Genomic DNA, 21,690 nt, shown 5'->3' with positions numbered 1-21,690 from the left:
GTAATTCATTTAGGACATCGACACGCCTTTAATATAACACTTTAACTTGCGATATGATTGTTTTGTTATTGCATTGTTGGAGCTTCGGGACATGATGCATCACTCCATTTTATATATGGCGTTTCATTTCATTTCCACACAAATATTTACATTCATCATAGGTAGATGGATCCATCTGTGTGGTGTGGTGTGGTGTGGACAAACTGTCAGCCTGAAATCTGAATACCCACCCACCTGGTTCATGTTCATCATGCATGTGTTGTGTTCAATTCAATCAATCAACTAATAAAACCCTCGATCAGCAGCATCGTCGTCCTCTCCGTGGGCCGTCAGCAATCCATCACGGTAGACATGCCATTTCAAATATCTCTGGTGGCCCGGCAGGAGCGGCCGCAGCCGAGGGGCGACCTTGCAGTCGGAGCAGCAGCAGCCGGCCAGCTCCTCCGCACACCAGCCGCAGCAACTGCACGCATGCATTGGCATTGCTCAGTCAGAGATGATGGGAGAGACGAGAGATGAGATGGAGACGATAACTTGACGCACAGGTAAAGGCGGTTGCAGTCGATGTTGGCGCAGTTGCGGTGGCGCAGCTCCACCACCTCCGATCCGCACGAGTAGCAGCGCCCCACCCACCTCTCCTTCTCAACAGCAGCAGCACCAGCAGCTTCTTCCTCTTGAGATAGTTGCCGCCTGAACGTCGCCGGCGGCAGCGATAGCCGGCCATCGAAGACGAACAGATTCCCCACCCACCCGGCAGGCCCCTCCGCCTTGAGATAGTTGGACACTCCTCCCTCCAGTGTGTACAGATTCCGAAAGCCCTTCTTCCTGCACAACAATATAATCAGCAGATAGCCCTGTTGGCTGTCGGAGTTGATCATCAAGCTCTAACTGTACGTCGTCCTCAAGAACACACGCATATTACAGACACGCTCATGTTCAGCATAATATTACCTGAGAATTGTTGAATATACGTCGCATCTTATCCCGCCGGTGCAGTACATCAGTATATCCGTCTTCTCTTTGTCTAGGCCATTCAGAGGATCCGACATCTGTACACCACCAAGTACTATGTTTAACCAACAGTCGCAAACAGACGATCCATCAGAGCCAGGGCAGTACGTGTTACCTCTTCGGAGAGCCCAAAGGAAGTGCTTCTGAAGCAGTCCACGTTAGGGCGCTCAGCACCTTCAAAATGCCCAACATCCCATTCATAGCCTGATCCAAGATAAGAACACACTGATTTGCCATTCAAAGAAGGAATAAGGTGCGAGTATTGATCCCGAACCCAAGTGCTTGTATCTATGTGCAGTGTAAAAGTACTTCACCATTTCTGACATCAAGCAGCAGAAGCCTCCTCCCAGATGTATCTCCAGGCGTTTCACTTGAGGGCACATCAAGGCATGCCTTAGCTTTAAGTCTTTCCTTCCACTTTGATGGAGTCAATGGCGTCGCGCGCATGCTAGGGTCCAGCAATGGAAGATGCAAACTCCCTCCTTCTAACTGGAAATATCGTTTGAAATAAGATGTCTTGGGACAAAATAATACTAGACAAGGAAACTGCCGATTTATATTAATAGGGTAGCAGAAAACAAAGGGAAAAAGAGATACAACCCCAGATCTAAATGGAGACTTCGAGAAGAACCCACAACTCAAACCCCAGGCTGAAAGCAAAATGCCCACTAGCAACACAGCCAGCACAACTGTGGATCAAACACGGCATGAACAACAGAAGGATAAAACCAAGCACTCAACCCTCTGACACGTTGAACTAAATAAAGTCCTGATGAGGAGGAGAGGATCACCGTTGCACAAAGCTTGACAGAGAAGAGTAGCAATAGCAAAGTGAGCCACAGCCTGGCAAGGGAAAAACCATGACGAGCAAGACACGGCTAGGATAGCGAACAATCGGAGATAGCCCCTCAGCTCAACAGTGACGGTGGATGGCACGCAGGAGAAGCACCTAACCTGAAGCTGATCCCCTCCAAAGTGGTACCAATAATAAGCCTGCTTTGTCCTCAGAAATGAATAAACTACGAGAAGAACCTTAAGGCCTCTTCAAGGGTTGAAATGCGCCCCTGGCTGACATCTGCAAATGACACTATTTCCCTACTCAAGGGCCTCTCAAAGTCTCAACTGGCCTGGAACTCCTCAGGACGAACCTACAACAACTACCACAAGCAATGCAGCTTGATTGGAAACTCTTGGCTAAAAGAACCAATCACCAAGTGTGCAGCCTAGAGGGAGCGGTGAAGCTGAAGGTAGGTAGCTCAAATATCGGCTAAAGATGACAATGATGGCATGGAAAGCTCCAAATACTGAAATGCTGCTCTTTCACGTGTTTAGCATATAACGCTGCACTTTCAACTCCAGATCTACATAAGAGCGGGAGCAGTTGTCACCTAACAACTGCTAGCATGTAAACTTGTACAGGCACCAAATTTCTTGTCTGAACTAACATTCAATGAACAAACTGTACATTGCTGGTCAATACTGAACTAAGAGGTAATTTTGTGACCCATAAATTTGTTTTCTAGACGGAAGGCCTTCAGCCAGTTCCATCAGAAAGCAAGTTAGGGATACATCAGAAGAAGGAACAGCTCAGGCTAGTTCCAACATAAATCAGTAACGGCCTGTTTGTTTGAACTTCTAGGCAGCTTCTCAGCGTGAAAAACCAATCTTCCGGAAAGCCAGAAAACTAGAAAAGCTGAGTTTATATGAAAAGCTCAGCTGAGCCCAGAAAGCTAAAAACATCTTCTAAAAGCTATTGTTGGCTTTTCAGAACCAAAAGCCAAAAGCTGCAGCTCAAACAAACAGGCCCTAAGGTATCCAAGGTAATTCCTCATCAGTGAAACAGTAGCAACACGAGATGACGAGAGAGAGGAGATAGGGGCAGAACTGTGGAAGTTTGTCGTCAACGTATAATCTTTTGGGTCTGTAACGAAGTAACTAAGCTTTAGACATACAAGCTCGGGGATTGAACCCTGAAACAGTCAGCTAACAATTTCTCCTACTGAAGCACACACATTTGCTCAAACTTTATTTCCTTGACCCTTGATTATGTAAGCTACCCGTGGAGCCAATACGATGCTACAGAACCTTGTATTTCCTTTGCAACAGAAAACAGGGCTTGCTTACCTGAACAAGTGATGGCTTGTACCGCAGTTTCAGTCGAGGAAAGGCATGCCCAGTTAAAGCTGGCGAGGTTTGAACAAGCATATCACAAAACCGATGATCTTTTTTAACCCAGTCTGCATATGCCACTGCATCTTTGCGTGGACCACTGTACTGCGGCAATAGAAAAATTTAGAATAAAACTTAGAAAAAATATCACCGCTGCGGCATTTTTAGATCATGTAAATATAGGACCTAGCGCATTCACATGCATTAATATAACCACTTAAAACAGTTAGCAAGCTACTTTCTAAATTTCCACATCATATAATAAGTGTTACTTCAATATTGTCCCAAGTGGAAAATTGCTTGTGCCTACAGTTGTTTGAAAAAAGAGTAGACAGGATGCAAAGGCATTTGCTGAGAACATAGGTTAGGCGTCCATGCCCGCATAACTGGAATCATGAGAAATACTCGGGGAAGCAGAAGCTTGTGTTACCTGAGCATTGATTCCCTGCTCATTCAAGTAAATGCGACCATGTATATCGCGTCCCTGATACATAAGACGAAGAATAACGCAACGCATGAGTATATGGAAAATTACATCGTTTCAGTCTTTCGGATGACCAAAGATACAAAATTGAAAAGAACTAGAGGAGACATGTGGCAATGTGGTTGGCGTCAAAATCAATATGACGAGTTCATTTCGCAGTGTGGCAAATTGGGTGGAGAACAGACACAGACACAGGCACACAGTAGTATGAGACGGAGGCAAAGCAGGAAGGAAGAAGAACCTGGAGGAAGTGGAGGTGGCTGGCGACCTCGGCGCGGGGATCCTCGAGGGGCACGAATTTGTAGAAGGTCACCACGACGAACCGGGCGTCGTCGTCCTCCTCCTCCTCATCCGGGGGCACCAAGTCTGGCTCTGCAAGCGCAACGGCATGTGTGCCGAGGCGGCAACCGGGAGCCGGGAAGAAGGAATGGAGGCGGGCAGGGCGTGGCGAGAAGGAGTGGCGGGGATGGTAAGCCGGGGGAGGGAGAGGTCGGAGGAGGAGCGCGAGGAGGTGGTGGACGGCGGACGCCATGGCTTTCACGCTATCCTGAGAACGGCGATATCGGTATCCCCACAGAAGCAAAATTCCGCTCCCACCGGAGAGTTCGATTTCGCAGTTTAGATTGGCCGAAATAGGTTCGTGTTAACGAATGAAACAAGGAATGGTAATGGAGAGTTTTATTTTGCTAGTTTTATAGGCTGGTTATAGTATTTATTTGCAAGACGGTCTCTAGCCTCAAGTCCAGTTTCATTAGATTTTATAGTTTCGGAAATAAGTATATAAAGTTTCGTTCTGATGATACTCGTCGGTAACTTTCAGAGCCTCAATGAAAATCTTTCCACCCCTCTCTTCATAAATTGTCTGAAGATGCCATGGGACGAAAGATGCAAAGTCGAGAAAAGAAAATACGTCATGGCCAATTAATTTAGGTCTTGCCGACTTTCATATGAAGATGTAAATCTTTTCAAGTTGATTTGTTTTTCTTTCGCTTAACCACAAGATTAATTTGCCAAAACATCAAATGTTTTGCCACTTACTCTTTTGGAACGAAGGTCGATCAAGTGTGGACGTATTTAGAGGGCATTTTGCGAGAAAAGGAAATACGTCATGGCCAATTGATTTAGGTCTTGCCGACTTTCATATGAAAATGTAATGGCCTGTTCGCTTCAGCTTATAAGCCGGCTGAAAAGCTGAAACGGCTGATTTGTTGTGAGAGGAAAACACTGTTTGGTGGTTGATAAGCCGACTGAATAAGCTGAAGCGAATAAATCTTTTCAAGTTGATCTGTTTTTCTTTCGCTTAACCATGAGATTAATTTGCCAAAACATCAAATGTTTGCCGCCGTACTCTTTTCGAATGAAGGTCGATCAAGTGTGGACGTATTTAGAGGGCATAATGAGCTAGGCCGATAGGTCAAAGGGCTCTAGGCTGATCAGCCCCACCATGTTCTGTGACCTTCGTGTCAAATTCTTTTGAAATGAAGGTCGATTAAGGGTGGACGTATTTAGAGGGTATAATGGGCTAGGTTGATATGTCAATGGGCTCTAGGCCGATCAACCCAGCATGTCCTATGGCCTTCGTGTCCTTCCCTCTTTCATGTGGGTTCCTTGCACCATTCAATGTCCAGGTCCAAATCAAACTCATGCAAAAACTATATATTTATATCATAATTCCTATCAATTTGTAATATAATTCAAAATACAATACGCATGTAAGTATGGAGTTATTTTAGATACCAAGTGGTGTGTTAGTGTAAGAATTAATCCAATAATATCACTAAAATAACACTGAAATGTGTTGTTAACGTGCCAACAGTTATGCTTTTCCGTCAACAGTTATCCTTTTCGACATATAATTCCTCTTATATAGTATAATTTTGTTAAAAACAAAACTATAACCATAAATAATACTCCCTCCACCTTATTAAAATAAAAGGCATGCCACATTTCAAGATTCAAACATGGTAATCTTTAACAATTATTAGTCCAACACTATAAAAGTTTATGCTACAAATTAAAGTAGTTACATCGGATCTATATTTAGAAATACTTTCTAATGATGAAACCTTGTTGCTAAGAACAACATATTACAAGGGAATTAGCAATAGAAGTATGATCTTTTAAGACCATGTTAAGTTAAAATTAGGTCTTGTAGTTTGAAATGAAGGGAAATATTTTTAATTATGAATCTAAGGGCACATGAGAGCTGCTTGTGGTCTTGTAGTTTGGTACACGGTGAGAAATGCTTGTGGTTCACCTTGTTGCTCATCCCCCTTGTCGATGCCCCTGAGTCTCTTTTATATCCCAAATTCTTTGCAACTCCTGTGTTTGCGTCATATTATGCTATGCTAGTTGCGTCATATTATTCTTTAATTTGCAACTCCGATGAGGATCGGAGGAAGGTCAGCTGACTGCTGGTATCTTGTTCCTTTTCATGTTTCCTCTTGAGCGTGATTTTGTGCGGTAATATTAATTAGTAACAATTTTTTGATTAATATAGATCAAGAGTGCTCTCTGAAAGATTGGCAAAGGGTGTTTATAGGCTTAGTGTTTGCATTCTGTAACTCCGTTGGCAGGAAAATGTTTCACAATCCTTTAAGCTTCCACACGCTGTTGTATGCATCGCTGGGGTGGTGAAGATTGAGCTCCTCGGGAGGATTCAGAAACAGATGGATAATTCTCGATTCATTCATACTTACATTACATACCACGGCTGCTTTGCTGCTTCAGATGATGATGATGATGATGATGGTAGTGGTGGTGATGATTGGGGAGGGAAGGAAAGATATGCTGTGGTTCTGTTCTTGGCAATCATCACCGCATGCAAATCCAAAAAAAACCAAGCAGCCGCCACCCCCAAGCCAAGAGTCGCGCATGGCAGCCATGCCCGTCTTCCGCCACCAGCGCTCCGCCTCCTCCTGGGCCGCCGCCGTTGCTGACCACGCGCGCTCCGGCCGCCACGACGCCGCACTCACCGTCTTCCGCCGCGTCCTCCGAGCCCACCCCGCCGTCGCCACCTCCGACCAGCTCGCCTATGCCGCACTGCTCCGCTGCCGCGACCGCCGCCTGGCCTACCAGATACACGCCCAAGCCTGCCGTCGTGGCCTGGCCGCCTTCAACCCCGTCCTCGCATGCTCCCTCCTCACCTTCTACTCCGACTGCGACGACATGGCCAGCGCCACCAGGGTGTTCGACGAAATGCTGCACCCGGACGCCGTGTCCTACACCGCCATGATCTCCGCCCTCCTCCGCGCCGGGGACCGCCACCGGGCGCTCGCGCTCTACCCGCGCATGCTCCCGCTCTGCGCGCCCACCCAGCACACCTTCTCCAAGCTGCTCGCCGCCTGCACCTCCACGCGCCTGCGCCGCTACGGCACCCAGCTCCACGCCCAGCTCCTCCGCTGGGGCTGCTGGGGTCCCCACCTCAGTCTCGTCCTCAAGACCGCGCTCCTCCACATGTACGCCGCCTGCGGTGCCATGGCCTCCGCGCGCACCGTGCTCCACGCCACGCCCGAGACCGACGTCGTGCTCTGGACGGCCATCATCACCGCCTACTCGCGGGGTGGCCAGCTCCAGCATGCTCTGCGGGCGTTCCGTGACATGGAACGCGCCGCGGTGCCACCCAACGCCTTCACCTATGCAGCGCTCATCGCTGCCTGCGCCGCGGCCCACTCGCTGCACATTGGGCGGCTGCTCCATGCCCGCCTCTTCAAGTTTCATCTGGAGCACGACACCTCTGCTTGCAACGCGCTCCTGGATTTCTACAGCAAGTCCTCCACACGTTTCCTCGACCTGCTGCATGCTTTCCGTGCCGTCGACACACCCAACGTGGTGTCCTGGACTATATTCATCGCTGGACTCGTGCGCCATGGCAGGGACCAAGAGGCTTTTGCAGCATTTGCTCGCATGCGGGCTACCGGGGTGCAGCCCAACTCCTTCACCCTGTCCACTCTTCTGAAAGGCTCAACCTCCGCACATGCATGTCTACTCGCTGCAAAAATCCATGCCTATGTGCTTAAGACCAGCTTTGAGTCATTGGACGCGACTGTTGGGAACTCGTTGGTCAATGTATATGCAAGGTCTGCTAGAATGGACGATGCGTGGAATGTGGCTACCACAATGTCTTTCGTGAGGGACAGATTCACATACACTAGCCTAGCCAAAGGGCTGAATCAGATGGGGCTTCACCACAGGGCCCTCGAGATGATACTTCATATGTTCCACGAGGAGGTTGATATTGACGGTTTCAGCCTAGCTTGCTTCCTTTCCGCTGCTGCAACCTTGGCATCCATAGAGGCTGGGAAGCAGCTGCACAGCTGCGCCGTCAAATTGGGATTGAGTGATGAGGTATCTGTCTCCAACAGCCTTATTGACATGTACAGCAGGTGCAAGTGTTTGGAGGATGCTAAGAGTGCTTTCCGGTCAATCAGGGAACCCAGTGTTGTGTCCTGGAATGCTATTATATCCGGGCTGGCATCTAATGGCTGTTACGCTGAAGCTTTGTCGGCTTTTGAAGACATGATTTTGACTGGAGCTCAGCCTGATGGGGTCACTTTCTCAGTTGTGCTTTCCGCCTGCAGTCATGGTGGCTTAGTTGACACTGGAATCAAACATTTCTACTCTATGATGAATCTGTTCGGTGTTCCCCCACAAAAGAGCCACTGCACATGGTTTCTAGATATGCTAAGACAAGCAGGCCGTCTTGCAGAGGTGGCACACACCATCGAGGCAATGCCAGTTCAGCTAGATTTTGTCAATTTACAGGACCCAGCTGGCATTTTACAAGCTCCACAATGATCCGGTGGTTGGCAAATATATCGCAAACAAGGCACTGGAGTTGGATCCATCAGATTCAGTAATACAGAATATGTATTTCAGGCATCATGGTGCTCCTCGGATACAAGATCACAATGAGCAGACAGGTTTGCGGGATGATGAGGGGTGCAGGTATCCAAGCTATGGGCTGCCAATCCATTTCTGTACACCGAGCTTGGGTTCTTGTTATTATGTATTCCCAAGAAAACGGAAGTATTATTTCTGGGAAATTTCTTCAATATAAGAAAAACGACTCCGTATCAAGCTTGTGATGAAAAGAAGGTTAATTCAGAGTCTGCTTATTTGTTCGTGTGGAGACACTTCCCACCTTCAAGATTTTATAGAGATTTAATTGCACAGAAACTACATACAATACATGGCATCCACCACCTTCACTTACTCAGTTAACCAGCAGAAATTAATCAATTGTCTTGTACAACAGCGCTTATTTCAATTCTGGTAAGCATCCTGTGCTAACATACTCAGATAGCAGATGCTCTGAATAGTTGCTTCTTGTCACAAAAGAAAAACTATTCTGGTCAATGCAGTCAATTTTCAAGCTCAAATTATGATACATAATACTAGAGATAGAAAGTTAGTACCATATCTTTTTACTATTTGAAGCTGTAATACAGAAACGTGGTTTGATTTTTTTTTGTTTGATCTTTCCTGTAAACTTGTGAACTGTAGTACTGTACTGCCTAATGTAGTCCATTGTCTCCTTTATCACAAAACTGGCATATATTATGTACCAATAGAACTGACAATCAACCATTGGGAGATTTACAGGTGGCACTTTCAGGATACATTTTTCTCAATGTTTTTAATAAAACTGATGTAGCAAAAGTAAATACTCTGTATTCCTTGCAACCATTTCATGTAAATATCTGCATCTTTATGCTGGTAGTCATTTCCTTCAAAAGTGAATTTTTGCCAATTTCTGTTTCACAGAGACATGGATATGATAACCAGAATAGCATCATTTGAAAAAGTTCTGGGTCATTAATTCTTCCCATAGTACAGCTGGTTCTCATGGGCTGGTTGCTTCTCCACTCGTTCCTGATGTTACTGCTAATACTATACTAATATAGATGATTCTTTGCAAATTTATTTTTCTGAATTTCAGTCACTTTAGCTCTTTATATGAGCCTTTTAAATAAGTTATACAAGATATGGAGCACCACAGTCAATCCTCGAGCCACATATGTCCAAAAGTGGGTGTAGTATGCTAGAAAAGGGAGGATAAAAGGCTCCACATAAAATTTGTAGAGCTTTACGAAAGGTTGAACTACTGCTTCTGGATCCTTGAGGAAACCTGCGGGCATACTGGCATGCTTAGCTAGATTTTAGGTAATAACAGTTTATACCGAACCTTTGTTGATCTTATGAAGCACATACCTTCAGCTATTTTGGGGAACATGTTGAGTAAGCTGGTGACAATATTGAGTATTTCCTGCAGGCATTGGAATTTTTCATGGGAGATGATTAGTGCAAGCTATGGCTTCGTTCAATCGGAATGATACAGCATACAACAGTAAAAACACGAGACTCATTAGTGTGCCCTACCAATGCCCACTTTCCTGGTTTCAGTGGTGACTCATCAAAGATGTGAACTTTCCTGCAGTGTATGTGAAATCATTGATATCTCAGGTAAAGGGAAGCATGCTTATTTTTTCTAAAGGCAAAATTTGTCACACCATATTGAACTTTGTTGGCAGTAGCTATTTCACACCGAACTTTCAATAATTGGCTACATACTATTACGAATTTATGGATCTTTGCCACAATACACCGCGACCATTAGAATAACATTTCCTTTGATTTTATGTGAGATAGTGAATAGACTATTTTGCCCTTCATTTTAGGTAGCATGTTTTTTTTTTCCCTAGCTGGATCATAGTATTTGTCACAGGATGAAATGATGTCATTGATTTGCGTGTATACAGGAGGATTGTAAAGTGGCTTCAGCTTTTGCGCGCTCCATAGTATTGCAAGGGCATGGGTGTCGTCTACAGAGTTCTCTCACTGAAATCACAGAACTATTATTCTAATGATTGGTTTGTATGGTTCCTAGACAATTATTGAATGTTCGGTGTGAAATAGCAAACACCAGCAAAGTTCAGAGTCCTGTGGCAAATTTTGCCTTTTAAAAAAGAATAATAAAGCCACTTGCTTCATGCAAATGGTACAAAATGAAAAAGAGAGACAGAGAGAGAGAGGGGGAGAGTAGGACCTGATAAGAAGCACTGCTCCATTTTCAGAACCTATGTAGAAGCTGCAGCCCTTGGTAAAGGGGATAATGTATCCATTCCATTCTGTAATAAGCAATATGGCGAAATCATTACCCTATCAGATTTTCCCATCACTTTGTAATTTGGATTCCCAATGGAGAATCTTACCAAGGTGCCACATTACTGCAGCGGTGTGCTCTGCACCTTGACAAACCTCATCGATGGCAAATTTGACGTTCTCTCCCATGGATTCCATCAGTCTTTTGAAGTAGATACGGGTACACTGCATGTGATATTTTTTTTTCTTTTTGTGAACTTAAGTATAGGAACCTGGCCCTAATAGCTTATGCTCCAATCTAACATGCAGAGGTAATCGGACTGTGAAATGCTGAAGCAGATGAGAAAATGACCTTGACATCCAGTGGCTTATAATATGCGGTATCCTCGACGATGCAATCAGGTGCAATCAACTTATCCAGCCTTTTGCTGTTCTTTTCATTGAGGGAGGAGTAAAACTCCTGAACAACATCTGACAGGGGCGAAGATGGTAAGGTGGAACCTCTGAGGTTAGCATTTTTGAGTCTGCGGTTTCTGTCTGCTCCTAGTACTGCGTGTAGAGGCTTTAGGGGAAGTCCTTGTTTCCTTGTGTGAGCGCCGCTTGTCTCCTGTTGTCGAGGAGGCCAGAGGCGCAGTTGAGAAGCTGGTTGAAGCTTGAAACAGGGGGATTGGAAGGAGATAGATGCCAAGGTGGAGTTCATGGTGTTGGGTGTGTGAGCAAAGGGAAGGGGCGGGCTGGCTTGATGAAAGAGGTCGCCTGAAGGGGTGCTAGATATGTGATGTAGAGCTTTCAGCTGGACAGATTTGCTTGGTTGGTGGTTTAAGAATAAGATGGACTCCTGAGTGTGGCATGGAATGAATGGAACGTGATGTCCATTGCACCATCCATTGCCTACTATGTGAAGTAAGGGATTGCTTTCTTTGGATGTAATCCAACTAACTGCTTTTTTTTTGAATGAAAGCGGCACAAGAATGTGCCTATTTCATTGATAAAGAGGAAATCCAACTAACTGCTTAGTCGTAAGAATCTGAATCGTGGATTGCTTTCTTTTTGAGAATCGTTTGCTATTTATAATTAATTTGTTTCTTGGGCTGGCTTTAAACTGCTCTTGTCTGTGTACAGTACAAGCTTGAGAGACTGTCAATCAATCAATAAAGGAAAAGAAAAGCATCATTATTTTCGGAAGAAGCCGAAGACAGCCTTCTTGGAGGTGGCCTTAGACTTGCTGCTCGGCTTCGGTGCTGGTGCTGCTGATGGTGCTGGTGGTGACGGTGACGGTGATGGCGCTGCTGGCGGCGGCGGTGCTGCTGCTGGCGGTGGTGGTTTTGCTGCCGCCGCTGCTGCGACCACTGCGCCTGCAGCTGATCCATCTCTGGTGACGGTGGCGGGGGAGTCGTCAATGACCACTGGAACAGGGCCCAAGATGTGGTGCTCCCTCTCCCTCCTCTCGTTCTCCTCCACCGACGCCAGCGTAGTGGGTGCCACCCACTCCTTGCTGCTGATGGTCGCGTGCCGCTTTAGCACTGACGGAGACGGAGACGGCACCGACGACGACATCTCCACGGCACTCGCATGGGGGTTACCTGCAGCAGCTACTTGCTGCGTGATGCTCTCTACCTCGAAGGAGTCCTCCTCGTCCTCATCCGGGGGGTTGCTCAGGCTGCCGGCGGCGGCACCATCACCCGGCAGCGACATGTCGTCGTCAGAGGAGTCGCTGATGAGCTCGACGTCTACCGCCGCCACCATCCCGTTCTCGCCCCACTTGCGCGGCGACGTCGCTGCTGCTTCCGGCGGCGGTGCTGCCGGTGCTTCGTCTTCTACTTTGACTGCTGCGGCTTGTTGTTGAGCCTGCAGGTGGTGGTCGCTGGCCGCCGAGGACGACGTGCTCGAGGAGGAGTTGGAGTTGTCTCTGCCGGTTGCGTCCCCGCCTCCTCCCTCCGGCACGTCGGCGACAAAGTAGGGCCTGAAGCGCGATGGCCTGGCGGCGGCGCCGGCAGTGAAACTCTCGTGCCGTCTCATCTGCATCTCGGGGAAATCGAAGGGGTTGCTGTGCTGGCCGAGCAGGAACGAAGGGGCCGAGCCGGTGTCGTCGCAATGATGATGATGATGGTGGAGGTCGAAGGGGTTCTTGGTCAGCACGGCGGGGATGTGGACGTCGAGGTCGATGAGGTTCCGGTGGATGCTGCGCCTGGACATGAGCTTCTCCAGCCTGGCGTCCCTCTCCAGCTCCAGCGAGCCGATGCTCTGGATGCTGTGCTCGTCGTCCGCCGTCCAGGCCACGGCCGCCTTGACCACCTCCTCCTCCTCCTCTTTCTCGCCGCCGACGAGATGGTCCTCCGAGCTGGTGGCCGAGGACCCGTCGTCTGCGCTGTCGTCCTCCGCGGAGGAGGAGCCGGCGGAGGAGAGGTGGCGGATCTTCTTGTAGAGGTGGCGGTCTTCATCCTCTGATGCTGCCGCTAGCGGGACGTTGGGCTCGCTGTGGACGAGGACGACGCCGAGGAGGAAGGCGGCGAGCAGCCATACGGGCGACGAGGCGGCGAGGAAGGCCAGGCAGTGGAGGCGGTGGAGCAGAGCCACGAGGAGCAGGGACCGCAGGGCCGTCCATCGGTGGCGTCGCCAGTGCGCTGCTGCGGCCATTGTTGCTAGCTGAGGAGGAGGAGGAGATGAATAATTCATTCATTCAGAATTGCCCTCTTTTTATTTTTTGTTCAGATGAAGATTCCATTCAGAACAGCAATTGGCTTAGCGAGCTGGGGATGCATGCACGATCACCTTCTCCTCGCCGTCCTGCTGCTTCAAGTATCTGCATGCATGTTGCCAATGCGTCCTCGTCTCCTCGATCTGATGAACTGGATTGCGTTCTGATTCGATGTTCTGTTCTTGATGGCAGGAGGGAGGGAGGAGGAACGAGAGAGATGCCAGCCAGCGGGCGAGCGGCCAAACCGGGAGCCATGCACCAACAACCAAGCTGCCTTATTAACGTAGCTGGGCCTAGAAGTGAGTGAGATGCGTATCTGGGCCGAAAGTGAAATGGGCTGGACCTTCTTCATCAATTCTCATCCCCTCCCTCCTCATCAGAAAAGGTATGTTTGGTGGGGTGCTCAGCTTAGCTCACCGCCTCACCCTCCCTATCTCTCTATCTCCAGTCCACCTCCTGCTCCGGCGACGGCGAGGCAGCTGAGCCGAGGAAAGGAGCCCAAGCAGCAGCAGCAGCAGCACCTAGCTGCCATGCCTTCCCTGGACCCATCCACAGGATCGAGCAAGATGCCCGCTGTGGCTGCCTACCCGGCCAAGATGGCCTGCTGCCTCCAGCTCCGCCTCCTCCGCCGCCCTGCCCCTGCCCCACCCCCACCTCGTATCCTCCTCCTCCTCCCGCCCCCGCGCCTCCGTCCCGTCCGAGCGTCTCCCGGCTCGCCCTCGCCCAACTCCTTCGCTGGCTGGTCCTCCGACGGCGCGGACGGCGACGGCGGCGACCAATCTCCTTTAGGGTTCGGGAAAGCAGGAGGTTAGACTCACTCCATTCATCTTCTTACTACTGATGATCCATCTGCTCCTCTCCACACACTTTATTGGATCAGTCACCGACGGACCCTAGCTATAGCTAATCACGAGCACCAATCCCAATATCCCATCCCATCTAGGCAGCACACGCACACGAATCAATCGAATTTCAAGTTACTGTTCCTGCGAGAATGCTGGTAATGACACTTGGATGGTAGCTCCTTCACAGGGCTTCTAGGACCTGGGCTTGCTGCCTTTTTCTTCCTTGCTGGTCTTACCTTTGCTGCAGTCTCCATCAGAAGCAGCACCAACTCCGCAGCGGGTACGCATCTCATTCTCTTACCTAGCTCCTATCATGCAATGCCATGTGCTTTTCCATTCCATCTCCAACAAGGCAAGTTCCCAGTTGCTGTCTTTCGGTTCTCTATGCAGGGAAAATGCAAAACTTGTCTTCGGATAGCGCTACCACGGAATCTTACTCGGATTATGATTCCCGCGATGACAATTCTATCAGGGAAGGTGCCCAGGCTTCCTTACCAACTGATTGCAAGGATGACAACGAAGGCCTCGACAAGGGAAATGGTACAGATGAGTTACTGACGCCTCTAGAATCAAACGAGATAACGGGGGAGCCAGCTGAATGTGAAATGGAGCTCCCACTGCAAAACACTGAGCATGCTACTAATGGCAGCCACATTGTCAGTGAAGAAGCGCATCAGTTTGACAATCTCGTTGCTTCAGATGGTACTCAAAGTCCGACATCACCTCCTCCTTTGCCCATCTCAGCTGAATATGCTCAGGATGCTTATGTATCATCTACAAAACTTGATGATGCAGGCCTCTCGGAGGGAATTCCTAATCTAGAAGCAACATCAGATCCCAAAATCACTTTGCCAGAAAACCAGCATCTGGATGAAACTTTGACTTCAGATGTGATGGTTCTAGATTCAGATGATGCTGTGCCCATCCAAGAAATCTCTAGCGGTGCCGCTGTGGTTGCATCTCAGCCAGACAACAAAGGCATCGAGCAGAATCCAGAAATTCATAACAAAGATGAAGCTTATCCATCCATATTGCCTGATTATATGGAACATGTAAGTGCCGATGGAATGCTTCCACCTGGCTCGGATGATTTACGCATGGGGAGTAGCGAGCCAGGAGACGGGGAGGAAATTTTAGCAAAGGATCTATATAGAAGGGAAAGTGAATTAGAAAACCAAAACAAACAATTCAAGGCCACACCTGCTGAGCAATCTTTTTCTTCTGCTGGAGTTCCTGCTCCGTCTCTAGTATCCACTGCTTCAAAGGGGCCTGCTGGGCAAATTGTGGTTCCAGCTTCTGTTGACCCAACCCAGGAAAATGCAGTAGCTGCACTGCAAATTCTAAAGGTACATTTCATGAGTCCACCGTTTGATGAAGATTCTTGTTATATCAGTTTTCATCTCCGAATGGCAAATTATTTCTTTACTATGTCGGTAAACTTGGGGTGCTCTGAGGATACGGAAAAAACCCTCTATTTAGCACTGAACCAATATTGTTTGTTGTGCCGAGGCTTGGACCTTAACCTGGACTTCTGTTGGCATTGTGGATAAGTATTACCTTATATGTTGCATCATCTCATTTGCATGATGTAAACTGCAGAATGGAGTTGTTTGTGAGACTGCCCATGTTAAGAATTTTATGGAACTCTTTGCCTGATAATTTACCCTCTTTTAAGGTGATTGAACCCAGTATTGGCGCTGGTGACCTGTGTACCCGACGTGAGTATGCTCGATGGCTGGTAGTTGCAAGCAATTGCCTTTCAAGGTGCATATCTTTCCTTTTGCATCAATTAGCCTCCCAAGCAGGGAGATATGCAGTATGTTTCCATTTTTCTTTTGTCCTATTTAACCAGATGCCTTCACTTTCTTGATCTATTTAAGATTCTTGCTGTTAGATTTTCTGCTCTCATAGGTGATTATTCCACTAACCAGTGTATTCTTCTGGATTCCAAACAGGGCCACTTTCTCAAAAGTGTATCCAGCAATGTATATTGATAATGTCACTGAACTTGCATTTGATGATGTGACACCTGAAGATCCTGATTTTCCTTTTATACAAGGTGAGGCATGGAAGTATTTTGTCAGGAAAAAATCACATAGTTTGATTTGTGAATCATCATTGTGGAATGTTATGTCATTCTTATTGATTTCAATATACATGTAGGCTTAGCAGAAGCTGGATTGATTTCTAGCAAGCTTTCGAGATCTGATATGAATACTCTAGAAGATCTTCAGGATAATCATAACTTGTTTTGTCCCGAGAGGTGATGGTCATTCAGTTGCATGCTGGTCGCTCTCTCGTTTGCTCTAATCAAACCCCTAATCTTCCTTGCAGTCCTCTGTCACGTCAAGACCTTGTGAGTTGGAAAATGGCCCTGGATAAGAGGCAACTACCTGAAGTTGACAGAAATGTAAGAAATGAAAAATATCTTATCATTCATAATCCTCTCTTGAAACCAGCTGCCTATGCTTACGTTAATGCTCTCTCTCTCAGTCGTTGTTCAAAGCATCTGGTTATATAGACATTGATAAGATACACACAGCTGCCTGGCCTGCTTTGGTAGCTGACTTGGGTGCTGGAGACCAGAGCATTACAGCTCTTGCCTTTGGTAAGCTCTTTATATAATTGATGTTCCTCTGTAGATTCAGGGTCATTTCTAAACCTCTTCTCTTGAAGGTTTTACAAGACTTTTCCAACCGGGCAAACCTGTCACAAAAGGACAAGCTGCCCTAGCAATTTCAACTGGTGATTCCGCTGAGGTGGTTCTGGAGGAGGTTGCTCGTATTGAGGCTGAGAAAATAGCTGAAGCAGCTGTAAATGCACATGCTGCATTGGTTGCTCAAGTTGAGAAAGATCTTAATGCAAGTTTTGAAATGGATCTTAAAAAGGAAAGAGAAAAGGTAGAGACCCTTGAAAGATTAGCTGAAGAAGCAAGGATTGAACTTGATAGATTGAGAGCAGAAAGAGAAGAGGAAAAGAACATTCTGTTCAGGGGCAGAGCTGCTATTGAATCTGAAATGGAAGTTCTATCAAAGTTGAGGAGTGAAGTAGAGGAACAGCTGCAGAGTGTACTGAGCAAGAAGGTGGAGATCTCATTTGAGAAGAGTAGGATTGAAAAACTCCAAAAGGAAATAGAGAATGAAAACTTGGCTGTTGTGCAACTTCAATATGAGCTTGAAGTGGAGAGGAAGGCATTATCTATGGCCAGGCAAGAATTCTTGACACTTGAGATTTCCTCTACACTAAATTTGTTTTTCGACCCTGAACCCCAACCCTTCTTTAGGTTCTATATTGTCTCTGCATTCTAGTGCAGACAAGGTGGTTTACTGGTTTCTTATCTTGCTGAGCGCTGATATAAAGTTTTTGTTATTCTGGACATCATGTATTTAATGTTCAACTCCTGATCGCTAATAATTTGAGTTTGGATGCTCAACTTTCATCTGGGGACTTGCAACATCCTGGATATCACATAAATTACTAAGAATATTATAAAATTCTGCTGGTGATTGCTATACTCTTAGATATGCCTGATTTTGGAACTTAAAAAAATACTCACGGTCTAAAGTTCATACGAGAACTATCTTATTAAAGATTTCTAGCTTTTGTATGCAAGATAACTCCTTAATTGCAGGATGGCCATCTGTATCATGGTCTGCATTTTCATACTGCATGATAGCTAATAGGCTGCCACAATGCTCTTCTGATGTTATATATATCAGTAATCCATATCAATTGACACACCCTCTTTAACCAGGGCTTGGGCGGAAGAGGAAGCGAAAAAAGCTCGGGAGCACGCACGGGCCCTTGAGGAGGCCCGGAACCAATGGGAACGTCAAGGAATCAAAGTTGTTGTTGAAGAAGGACTTGAGGAGGATGCTTCAGCTGGAGTCACATGGGCTAACGCTGGCAAAGAACATCCAGTTGATGAAGCTATCAACCGGGCAGAATCTTTGCTGGAGAAGCTAAAGTCAATGTCTGCTGAGATGAAAGTGCGGTCTCATGGTGCACTGGAGAGAGTGATGCAACACGTGAGGTCCTTTATTGCAAGCCTAAAGCAGCAAGCGGCAGATGCAAGGCACTGGTGTACTGAGTTTGGGACTGCTGCTGCTTCGAAGGCAAACAAGGTATCAGCAGAAGTGCAGGATAGTGTATACACATTTGGTTCAACCATGGGTGACAAGTCGAAGAGGGTAATGGAAGACTGCAAGGAGGGCCTAGAGAAGTTTTCGCATAGATTCAAGACGGACTAGAAGCTGTGTCATCTCTTTACCAAGAATAGTGGAGCGGTAGGAGCTGTGCCGCTGGATGAGGAAGAACAATTGTAATTCCCTTTGAATAAATTTGGGGTACATGAAAGCATGACCATGTTGTGCACAGTAAATAATGATTCAGACATTGAGGAAAGTCCTTTCAATCATTGTTCAGCGTAAATAACCAATTTCATACAAGTCCAGTTTCGTTTTATTTTCATCATGGGCAACATAGAGTCATAGACTCTTGCCGACGCTTGTTTCATACTTGCAACAGTTTCTTATTTCTTTTGGTGCAGTCGGTCAGAGCTTTGATGCAATTTTGTGCTTTGTGCTTGGCTCAGAAGTCTGGTTTGCTGCTGCAGCCTTGCTTAGCATGCGTGCCTTCACTTGGAAGAGGAGCTCATGGACTTCCTCAAAATGAGGACTCGTGGCTTTCTTCACGTTATCCATCCAGACGAGGATCTTCTCATGAGCTCCCAGAAATCGGTCACGCACGTCATCGCCAAGGATCTGCAAAGCCACATATTGCAGTTAAGCACAATCTCACAACAGCACTCTAGATAGCTACAGGAAACACACTTACCTCCAATTGCATTATCTCACAAACAAGGCTCAGATCTGCAATCGATGGCTGGGGACTACCTAGCAAGAACTTTGCACCACCTTTCAGCCACACTGATTCAATCCTTTCCAGTGACTGCGATAGAAGTTTCTCTGCTTGCTTCACAGCATCAGGACTTGTCGTAAGACCAAGAAAGGGAGCCAATGCTGTGTGCATTACAAGTGTTGCTGCAAGTACAAACAATCAAAAGGGCTCAGTTTGAGACAAATTTATGTGATCATGTGGCTACTGGAACTGTAGATGCTCATTACTGTTTTGAAGCAGTACCAATTTTCATCAAAAGATAAACTCAATTGGCATAATCTCTAGTGAACACAGCTAAGGTGCCAACTCTAAACATAAACCACTTGTTCAGCTTGTGGAACAGAGTGGGTTGTTCCATCATCATTTCGTCTCTTATAAAGTTATAAGCACAAGGCTGGTACAAAAATAAGGAATTGAATCATCCTATCAAAGTTATGGGACGATTTTATGATGAACTATGATTGGATGCAAAGCAAGCATCCTACATGGTAAATGATAACTCCACAAGAGCCTGGTAGAACCAGCCCCATGAGTAAGAGTAACCTTGGCTCTCACCTGCACCACGACGCAAATTTGAGTGATGCCAATCCAAGATTGACTCAATTTTAGCTCGGGTGAACAAGTCAGCTGGATACCTATATGAAAAGAAAACGAAATCAAACAGTCACTGAATAGCATGTTTTATTCCTTAATCCTCATACGCCATCACCGTCAATAAGCGTTAATCAAGCTCCAATGAATTTCTCAAAATACTGACTCTCAAAATACTTCAATGTGTTATCTCAGTCTCATTTGGGAGGTGGAAATGCTACTTGGATGTGTAAATTTGCTCTCATTTGGGAGATGGACATGTTACTTGTATGTGAAAATTTGCTCTCATCTGCTTTTTTGGACATGATTCTTGTATATGTTATTTCGGTTTCATTTGGACTTGTGAACTGCATTGGCAGTGCATGCACCACCAGGCCTAACTAGAAGCTGCAGCAGCGGATGCAAGAGCTGCACACCAAAAAGCAGCACGAGCAGATTCAAGAACCCATATGCAGGGGCAAAAGTATCTTTTTACAGCAACTAACATAGCTCTAATGGTGCTGATGGGATATAAGAAACAAAAGGCACGATTCAGTGGCATAGAAGTAAACCGGAGCTATTCGATGGAAAATCCAATAGAATGTACTCGCATTTCAATTTGAACAATCTGACGGTTGAAAGACTCCAACAAAGACTAAAGAACTTGTGGCACACAATAGTCATAATTAAATGGTGTCATTACTAGTATGCAACACAACACCAATCAACAAACAAAGGAGCACTTTATAAAAAATAAAAATAAGCAGCACTAATTGAGTGTCACTACTAAATGTAACGCACCAGTGATCTGCAACTCCAGGGAACACGGACGCAAGATACCTCAAAATAGCATGACTGCCACAAAAGGACAAGTTTTGTCATGAAAGATCAAGTATAGATGTATCATACTGATACTACTAGTAGCATAGTTTAAGCATGTCAAAAACAATTACATGTAATGAAATAGTAATGTAACCAGGCAATCCTAGTTATATCATAAAGTAATTAAATAACTTTATTGGGAAGTCCAGAACATTTTCTTTTAGGTATCAGATACCTCCCCAGTTCCTATTCGCGCTTGTAAGAATAAAAATACATCAGCTCGTAAACAATACGTAGAAGGTAAACAATACCTCTCAAATAGTTTGAATCTTCCATCAACAATTGCAGGCACTTGCCCCAGTGGGTTTATTTCTGGAGAGACAAAAGAAGCAATCAGCGTACATCGAGCAGAACTGCAAATATGAAACATTATTATCGCATAGAATTCCCGCTCAATTTGAGAAGTTGGAATAATTGCAACATTCTCGCAACTCCCCATCTCAAAAACAGAAAATGAAGAAAATCAGGACTGGTCTGAGGATGGTACTTCTGAATTGTGGGGTGAGGTGCTGGGACTTGAACAAATCCACCGTGACCTCCTCGAAATCGATCTGATTCACCCTGCAACCGGTGGTGGACATCAAGAATCGGCGGCCGGATGACTAGGGAAACAGAACGGAATACCTGCAGAAGATGATGACGGCTCGGGAGGGCTGCGACCGCCGGTCGGCGTACACCTTGATGGGCTGCATAGCGAAGCTAGGGGAGGTTTCTCCGGCTCTTGCTGATCTGCTCTTCTCCTGCTGCTGCTGCTTGCTTGGTGGAGAACGCGGAAGAGGGCAAAAGCGCAGCCGCAGAAAGGAAAGAGGCTGCAGGGCCCAGATTAACGTCTCGGATTAACTCCGCAAACGAAATAGGCAAAATCTCCTGAGGGGTATCCTGGTTGGAGATTTAGGACCCTGCCTTCCTTTATATATTCTAGGACGCAGGATTACTAATCGGTTACAAGGTTAAAGTCCTAGTAGAATTATAGTACAGGATATGAGTTCTAGTAGGATTACAGGGTATGAGTCCCAGTAGAATTATAG

The 21,690-nt window shown here is 46.4% G+C and overlaps 5 protein-coding genes across 6 annotated transcripts; 2 read left to right on the top strand and 3 right to left on the bottom strand.

Moving 5' to 3' along the window:
* Positions 1-83: 83 nt before the first annotated feature.
* LOC101783485 (rhodanese-like domain-containing protein 8, chloroplastic) lies at positions 84-4,296 on the bottom strand. The gene is made up of 8 exons (XM_004980894.4): positions 3,906-4,296; positions 3,611-3,664; positions 3,136-3,285; positions 1,326-1,500; positions 1,127-1,215; positions 952-1,049; positions 544-825; positions 84-463 (listed from the first exon to the last, which is right to left on the bottom strand). The coding sequence occupies exons 1-8, from the start codon at positions 4,194-4,196 to the stop codon at positions 283-285; spliced, it is 1,320 nt and encodes a 439-aa protein (XP_004980951.1). The 5' UTR covers positions 4,197-4,296; the 3' UTR covers positions 84-282.
* Positions 4,297-6,253: 1,957 nt separating this feature from the next.
* Positions 6,254-9,739, top strand: LOC101782667 (pentatricopeptide repeat-containing protein At5g52850, chloroplastic). The gene is made up of 2 exons (XM_004980892.2): positions 6,254-8,938; positions 9,606-9,739. The coding sequence occupies exon 1, from the start codon at positions 6,395-6,397 to the stop codon at positions 8,459-8,461; it is 2,067 nt and encodes a 688-aa protein (XP_004980949.1). The 5' UTR covers positions 6,254-6,394; the 3' UTR covers positions 8,462-8,938; positions 9,606-9,739.
* On the bottom strand, positions 9,436-11,880 carry LOC101783084. The gene is made up of 6 exons (XM_012842678.2): positions 11,121-11,880; positions 10,879-10,993; positions 10,713-10,794; positions 10,046-10,097; positions 9,878-9,932; positions 9,436-9,794 (listed from the first exon to the last, which is right to left on the bottom strand). The coding sequence occupies exons 1-6, from the start codon at positions 11,466-11,468 to the stop codon at positions 9,619-9,621; spliced, it is 828 nt and encodes a 275-aa protein (XP_012698132.1). The 5' UTR covers positions 11,469-11,880; the 3' UTR covers positions 9,436-9,618.
* A 1,983-nt stretch (positions 11,881-13,863) lies between these two features.
* On the top strand, positions 13,864-18,759 carry LOC101781318. 2 transcript variants are annotated; one of them, XM_004980890.4, is made up of 11 exons: positions 13,866-14,273; positions 14,499-14,591; positions 14,702-15,013; positions 15,107-15,657; positions 15,987-16,075; positions 16,267-16,370; positions 16,475-16,574; positions 16,646-16,721; positions 16,805-16,919; positions 16,988-17,519; positions 18,066-18,759. In XM_004980890.4, exons 1-11 carry the CDS (start codon positions 13,997-13,999, stop codon positions 18,559-18,561), a joined length of 2,745 nt encoding a protein of 914 aa, XP_004980947.2. In that variant the 5' UTR covers positions 13,866-13,996; the 3' UTR covers positions 18,562-18,759. The 2 variants fall into 2 exon arrangements, with proteins under 2 accessions (XP_004980945.2, XP_004980947.2); XM_004980888.4 differs by having other exon boundaries at positions 13,864-14,273; positions 14,702-15,657.
* Positions 18,693-21,534, bottom strand: LOC101782260 (glutathione S-transferase T1). The gene is made up of 7 exons (XM_004980891.2): positions 21,287-21,534; positions 21,150-21,223; positions 20,914-20,974; positions 20,582-20,635; positions 19,766-19,845; positions 19,148-19,353; positions 18,693-19,074 (listed from the first exon to the last, which is right to left on the bottom strand). The coding sequence occupies exons 1-7, from the start codon at positions 21,352-21,354 to the stop codon at positions 18,865-18,867; spliced, it is 753 nt and encodes a 250-aa protein (XP_004980948.1). The 5' UTR covers positions 21,355-21,534; the 3' UTR covers positions 18,693-18,864.
* Positions 21,535-21,690: the final 156 nt, after the last annotated feature.

Source organism: Setaria italica, chromosome IX, assembly GCF_000263155.2.
Source record: "Setaria italica strain Yugu1 chromosome IX, Setaria_italica_v2.0, whole genome shotgun sequence".
NCBI lineage: Eukaryota > Viridiplantae > Streptophyta > Magnoliopsida > Poales > Poaceae > Setaria > Setaria italica.
Note: the sequence above shows the minus strand (reverse complement) of the source record. Positions and strands in the feature narration are given on the sequence as shown.